At 41.9% G+C, this 7932-nt stretch overlaps 1 protein-coding gene across 1 annotated transcript in view; it reads left to right on the forward strand.

Moving 5' to 3' along the window:
- Window positions 1–7017: 7017 nt before the first annotated feature.
- LOC102374257 (olfactory receptor 5F1-like) overlaps window positions 7018–7932 on the forward strand; it is a gene marked incomplete at its 3' end in the record, with an annotated part of 5260 nt that continues 4345 nt past the window's right edge. Inside the window, exon 1 of the mRNA XM_014523983.2 lies at window positions 7018–7926. Coding sequence (XP_014379469.1) covers window positions 7018–7926 — 909 coding nt within the window. The remainder of the gene's footprint in view (window positions 7927–7932) is intronic.

The raw sequence follows: 7932 nt of genomic DNA on the forward strand, positions 1-7932 counted from the left end.
TGGCTAAAATGCATAATGTATTTATTACCAGTTTGTTCAAAGATCTTTTGGCAAAAGCAGTAACTACAGCATCCTCTTGGATCCCAGTTTGTGCCCCACTCAGAAAAAGTATGAGGGGTGGGAAGAAAGTATGGTGGTTGAGACTGGGTGAGCGCTAGGTTTTCTTCCATCTTCCACCTTTCCATAACTTTTTTTTATGAAATCAGGGGCCCGATTTATGTTAGAGTTTGCAGGGAATTTCCATTCCAGAGCTCAGGTGGGAGATGTAACCTCATGCCTGACTGACTCTTGGGATCTAATCCATTAGGGAAACTGACACACAGCTAAGATTCTCTAGAGACCTTAAAAAAGGGGGGAGGGGCGAGGGATCTTGTTTCTCCAGTAGGGCCAAGACTGAAGAATGTAACAATCCTGTAATATCCACTGTTTTTGGCTTCTGTTTGTTTTGTGTTTTTTTGTGAAATTGTTCGCCACATTTCAGTGGTTCATGCTGTTGCCTTGAAAATAGGAATCTTGACTTATTCATGGTGGCTTTCCACTGGGCAGCCGAAATGAAAAATTGTCATGGTGTGAAGGAATACAAGTAAGAGACAGCCTTGTCGTTGGGAAGAAAGCGGGTAGAGGGTCCTGTGTCTGGGGAGGGGAATAAAGTGTTTTTAGAGAACTGTCCACAGTGACTGTGGTGCTGGGAGTGTGTGTTCAGCACAGGTCTGTGGGTGGCTGCCCAGGTGGGTTATAGTGTGAACTGTAGGAGGTGGTCAGCTAGTGCATCTCGCCTGGTACCCTGGCCTCCACTGGCAGGTGAGCAGCTCACCCAGGGACTCAGAAGGTAGGGCCCACTGCTGTCACTGCCACTGCAACTGCTGTTCCCAGTGCCAGGCAGTCTCTGCCCACTGCACCTCCTCTACTCAGGCCTTGTGAAACAGGTCCTCCTGGGCCTCACAGATGTTATTCAGCATGTGAGTTGTGACAATGACCCAGGGGATGTTGGCCTCAGTGACCTCAAGGTGAGCAGTGAGGGAGCACCAGTTTCTCTCCAGTCGGCCAAAGGCACACTCCACAAGGGCACAGTTTCACCTGAGGCACTGGTTGAAGTGTGCCTAGTGGGGGTCCACCTGGCTAGTATAGGGCTGCGTGAGCCAGGGGAGGAGCTGGTAGGTGGGATCCCTGATGAGGAGGTGCAGTACCAGCACCACACCCAGCTGAAAGTTCAGGACCCCTGGTGCAAAGCACCCATTCTCCACCAGGGCTAGCAGGGCAAAATTGTGGAAGACATCGATGTCATGGGCACTGCCCGTTTAGATGTTGCTCACGTTCATGAAGGTGTTACAGTGGTCAATGACACCCTGGAGCACAATGGAGTGCAAGCCCCATTGACTATAGTACGGGTAGTCACCATGAGGTGGGCAGGTGACTGGGATGTTTATTCTGTCCAGGGCCCCAATTCACTGTGGGAAGCCCATGGTGTGGAACTGCACTACCACTGCCAGGAGGCTCAGCACATCCTGGTAGTCGCTGTACACATCTAGTGGCCTCCCTGGCAGTTGCCTTGCTCATGCCAAAGAGGTGGCTGAGGTAGTGGAGGCTGGCAGCATGGCCACCTTGAGCAGGGCAATGGCCATCCACATCTCCACAGTGGGGGACTACTGCATGGTGATTTCCTGCTGCTCCAGGTGCAGGCAGAGCTGCTTGAGGAGCTCCTGGAAGGTGGCCCACGTTATCCAGAATGACTCAAACCACTGCTTGTTGCCCCAGGTGCTCTGGATGATGCTGGTTGGCTGAGTGGGTCCAGAGGCAATGGGGTGGAGATCCAGGAGTGCATGGACAGCTCTGGCAGTGGCATCCAGGAACACATTGTCCGTATCCCTTTCAGAATATGGGTAGCAGCACAGAATCTGAGTGGCAGTAGTACAGTGGCAGGGGGCCTGGCATGGTGCAGTGAGCCTGTCATGGTGGCTGTGCTATGCAGCGGGGCCACCAGGGCCAAGACTGACCTGGGCCACCCAAGTCAGGCAATGTCCAGGTCCTTCTCTGGCATTGCTTTTAAAGCTGGTCCCATGGGCAGGCACAAAGGGAATGTATATGGGACATATTGGGCCAAGAGGAAGAGAGAAAGTCAGAAGGTATGTGACTTGGTGAAGTGGTTGCTGGTCTAAATGGGAGGAGGAGGCCCTGGATTTTGTCCTAGAGCCTTGTAAGACAGAAGCTTCCCTGCTGCATTGCCCTTCAGTCAATCTTTCCAGTGATTAGTCAGCACTAAATTTAGCTTAAAAATGAGCACCAGAGGCAGGCCTCAGTAATTTATGACCTGTGGCATGGTGGTTAGAACATTGTGCTTCAAAGTCAGAAAGACCCAGAATCAACCTTGCATTGTAAGAGGAGCACCTAGAATGCTGGTCTTCTGACTTCCCATGTGAGTGCCCTAGCCACTCAGCTATTACGGGCAAAGGAAGAATCTCTTCTTTCTTATTTGCCACTGCTGTACATGTCCAAGGTTTACAAAGACAATTAGGTACATGAACAGGCTAAAAATGTCATGTAGATGACCAAAGCTAGACATGTGGCTGACCGAGGAGGAATAGAATGGTACCCTAAATCTCAGCGTGGAATCCAGTGGGAACTATGGTAACAAAAGCAATGCTGAGGGTAACCAATAGTATCTTTATTGAAAACTCAAGCACAACACAAATGGGCAGATCTCAAATTCTTATGCTTCTCTTCCAACTATCGGGCCCCATCCCTGATCTTTAGGAGAAGTTATAACAGGCAAGAAGGGGGTTCAGATCTTAGGCCCTGCCAGACCTTCATCTCTTCCGACACTTCCATTCAAGGACCAATAATTATCAATTGTAATGACGATTTTCAAAAGCAGAACACAAACTACTTGCAGAAGAAGGGAGATATGTCATGTAAGCCACCAAATAGCCAGAAGCCAGGGACTATTGGAAAGGATAGTGAATTGCTCAACCGGCTGGCCAAGGGAAGATTAAGCCAATATCAGTTGATGTGCCTGTCTGCTTCTACTAGATGTCTGATTAACTTCAGTGAAACATTCAAACAATTTACTTACAAGAAAGACACTTGAGTCTTTCCCAGGTAAAAGATTGTCCAGAGAACAATGGGAATCAGACTCTGTTAAGTTCTTCTGTGGTTTGGGCTCATCTGATAAACAAGATCAATGTTAATTGCTACCTCTCTGGAATATCTTTGCTTTGAAAGTCAATATCCTTCAGGGTTCAGCTCCCAGTGGTCAGTCAACCACTGATGCAGTAAATGTTCCCATCTGAAAACTGAATGGGAATATCCCGGTATCATCAGACTAGAAATAGTTCTCTCTCTTTCACAAATAGATGAGGTAAAGCTGAGTATGAGATAAAACCTAGCATCCAGAATGATGGAGCAGTCATACTCAATTCATCTCATTTTTATTACTATGAAACAAAGTAGGGAACTCATGAGGCTGCTCAATGCATCACTTCTACCAACTGTTTTTTTCTGGGATGCAACTGGTAAGAAATGCATTAGCATCTCAAAGAGGAAATGGTTTCTGTAGCTCTCAGTAGGGACAAGCATAGCTTCTAACTATTTAAAAGGGGAGAAAGAGCTGCTGCTTGGGAGTGTTCATCAAGTGTTCTGATTTAACTCTTATATCTGCATGTTCCTATAGCAGTGTAAGTCACCTAATTTGCTCTAACTGTAATGCTGAATGAAAGAGTTGTATTTCAATTCCACATAATAAAAATAAACGCTGAGGAAGAGATAAAAATTCCAGAGTTATCCAGCAGAATCATGTGGGAACACTACAGCAGTGAATCAAAAAAAAAAAAAAAAATTCACAGATTTATAGTGTTCTAAATTTAAATTTAATTTTACATTTAGTACTTATTCAACTTGATACCCTGTTAAACACCTGTTTTTTTCATAAACTTTGATGGGGCCACAATTTCACCCATTTCCTCATGTTTAAAGGCCATTGTTTTCTTTATTATTTACTACTTTATCTTTTACATACGCACACACAAGTATGCACACACACAGGTGCATACAGGGTAAGAGAGAGAAAGAGGAAAAAGGGAGAGGGATTCTAAGTATTTACTGAAAAAGAGAAGATAGCAATTATTGGCCCTCAAAAAGATTTTTTTTTTCCCACGCTCTTATTGGTCTCCCTTTTTGGAGCTGATTAGAGATAGAAGCAGAAACAAGAAACAGCATAAATGAAGTAAACATAAGGTAACCATGCATCCCATGTTCACTAGGACACTCCTATTTTAAACATCTGTTCCGGCCATCACATCAGTTTGTTCAAATGAATGCTCTTGCTGTTTTCAATGGGATCCCTGGAACAGGTGTTTTAAAAAGGAATATTTCACTGAAAACAGGACTGTCTCCCCATCTTCCACTCTCTGGCATTCTGTAACTACCTCACACCCATCTGTGACTACTCGGATGAAAAAGAAGCTTAAAGACAACTGAACACGCCAGGGAACAGGATTTTGGGGCAGTGAGTACTATGTCATATTCTGAAATCAGAAAATATGGTGATCACCCTAAGGAAACACAATGACTCCATCTGGTGTGAGGATTGGAAGATAAGTTGCAGGGAGAAAAGTGATAAAATGAAAACTCATAGATTCATAGATGTTAGGGCCGGAAGGGACCTCAATAGATCATCTAGTCCGACCCCCTGCATAAGCAGGAAAGAGAGCTGGGTCGAGATGACCCCAGCTAGATACTCATCTAACCTCCTCTTGAAGACCCCCAGGGTCATCTTTTTGCTTTATTTAGGAAGTAAAAAAATCCAAAAGTAATCCAACATTTTTCAAGATCATTTTAGATAGAAAACATTGTGATCTTCATTACAAAAAAGTAAAGACAAAAATATACCAGATCTAAAAGTTGACTTGTTTAGGGTTCCTCCCACTATCCTTGTTCAGCTATTGTGCTTGACAACGTTGTTCATCATATTTTTTAAGAGTGGGGGGGCAGGCAGGGCAGGAGAATCCTGGGCCTTATCTTTTTTTTTCTTCTTTTATTCTAGATTGTTTTTAACAATATCAATTTGATTATTCAGTTGGCAGATACATAGATTCAAAGCTCAGAAGGGACAACCGGAATAATCTGGTCTGAAGTCCTGTGGTTGAGCTACAGAATAGAAAACCTTCCAGTTTTAACTAAAAATAGCAGGCACATGGAAGGCATAATCTCCCCCAGTACATACTGTCAAGGATTAATTATTGTGGTCCAGATTCCATTTAATCTATTAGTGCAGACTACAGCAGGCCCTTAGCTGCTTAATGGTTATATGGTATAGGATTTGCTTGTGCTCGCTTGATCAAAGTATGGATAAAAGAAGAAGACACAAAATAAATGATCACACCAGAGGACACTGCAATGTGTGAACCATTTTTAGAAAGTTCAAAAAAGATTGGGGGTGGAGGCTAAAGGTCACCTAGGGTGCGTGTAATGGGTTGATGCTTGGACACAGCTAATTTTTAGACAATGTATAGCCTAGATATGGAATAAAAATAATCATATTCTTATTAATTAAAGTAGCACCTGTTTATATATAGCATGCAAAAAGTATAAACACCAAGTAAACCTTGGAAATGTTGCTCTTCAGACTTGAACTATGAGGCTAAGTACAGGCAGTCAAAAAGTCCAAGGCAGAATCAATTTAAATTCCACAGGTTAGTCTACGATGCATAGATTGAACTGATTAGTGAGTAAACAGACATTTACTTTTGATTCACTTATGTTACAGATTTGAACTGGTTTCTGATCACTTATACTGGTTTATGTGTAATTTCTGTTTCTAGCCTGTTGTTACTGAATAGCCCCTCTGGAAGTGAACTAAGATAAAACTTAATTTGAAATGTAGGTGAGGAGTCTTTTTTCCTTAGCAGGCTGGTCACCTGTTAGAGGCTTTTAAAGACTTAGGACTTAGAAAAAATAATTTTACATTTTCTCAAATGTTAACAAGATTGTTATTTCTTTAGCTGAATGCCCATCTTACAGAGTATAATCATTTGCTTCATATGCCTCACTTGTGCAGTTTGGTCATTTATATCTAAATCTGTATTTCATTATTAACTTTGCTATTAAAATGTATCTACATTTATGTTTGTGAATATCTAGCTTTGGTGAGAGTGGCTCTTCAAACCTTTCTTGCTTCTCAGAATATATATGAAGATCAATATTAGGCATCTAAATAGCTTAGGCACCTAAGGGCAGTTCTAGTCTACCCTGTTCAAGAACCTGAAAATATATCAATGGATCAATTTTTGTAACAAACCATCACCTTCCCTAAGACTGGGTCACAAAAAAGAATGAGGAGGAGGGGGACATATCCATGTTTTGTATTAACTATTTGGCAGGGACTCAAATAGGGTGGAATATAATTTCACTTAGCTGTGTAAATTCCTTTAGATGTATAGGCGATGGAATAGAAACTGACTTGGGGCCATTTCCTTTAAAATCAATAACAAAAAGAATTCAAAATTCTGAAAACAAACACAAATTCTGCTATTAGAAAAATCTAGTATATTTTGAAAACTGAATAAAACCGATTTTCAGATTTTTACTTCTTTATTCCTGTGGATGATTTCAGAAATCTTAAAAAAAAAATATTTTGGCGCTCCCCTCCCCCCAAAGATCTCTGTTCAATATTTTCATAGCACTGCTGGATCACAAACATAACATAATATCTAGGTAGTACTATTATCCTTTAATTGTGATGTCATTATAATATTGATATATTTATTTTTTATAGGTTGGACATGAAGACTCAAAACCTGCCATTCAAATGACCTTCACACTTTTCTATACAACTGCATTGTTTCCCTTTTTTATTGAGTATCATTCATTATGTGGATGATGTATTGACAGTATAACAACATTATTCCACTACATCTGAATGTCCATGAAAATCTCTTTTGGGTCAACAAAAAAATTCTTCAGAATTAAATTCAATGCCCTTGTTCACATCTACACATATTCATAACAGCATCCAGAAAAAAAATGGCTGGAGAAAACCTAACCGTGGTGTCTGAGTTTATCCTCCTAGGATTCTCTAATCATCCAGGGCTGCAAGTTGCTATTTTTATGTTGTTCCTAGTGATCTATGTTATAACCCTTGTGGGGAATCTTGGGATGATCATATTAGTCAGGATTGACTCCCAACTTCACACCCCCATGTACTTCTTCCTCAGCAATCTGTCTTTTATAGATTTCTGTCATTCCTCCAATATTATTCCCAAAGCACTGTTGAATTTCCTTTTGAGTAGGACAGCCATTCCCTACATTGGGTGTATTGTGCAATTGTATCTCTTTATTGTTTTAACTACCTCTGAATGTTTCCTCTTGGCAATGATGGCATATGACCGCTATGTGGCCATCTGTAATCCACTGCTTTACACAGTTGTGATGTCCCAAAAGCGCTGTCTCAAGATGACAGCTGTGATGTATGCTGCAGGCTTCTTTAATTCAGTGATACACACCACATTAACACACAGGCTAAATTTCTGCCAATCCCATGTCATTGATCATTTCTTCTGTGAGTTGCCCTCATTACTCAAGCTTTCATGCTCTGAAACTCACACGAGTAAAATTTTAATGGTCATGAGCGTTGGGTTTAATATATCAGGATCCATCCTGATAATCTTGAGCTCTTACACGTATATCCTCTTCACTATCCTGAAACTCCACTCCACTGCAGGCAGGTGCAAAGCCTTTTCCACCTGTCTCTCCCACTTGATGGTTGTCACCATCTTCTATGGGACTGGTATGTTTACCTACTTCCGACTGAATTCAAAATACTCACAGGATCAAGATAAAGTAGCCTCAATGTTTTACACAGTAGTAACCCCCATGCTGAACCCTGTGATATACAGCCTGAGGAACAAACAGGTGAAAAATGCCCTGAAAAGAGTGATC

This window comes from Alligator sinensis, unplaced genomic scaffold (assembly GCF_000455745.1).
Source record: "Alligator sinensis unplaced genomic scaffold, ASM45574v1 scaffold1_1, whole genome shotgun sequence".
Lineage (NCBI taxonomy): Eukaryota > Metazoa > Chordata > Crocodylia > Alligatoridae > Alligator > Alligator sinensis.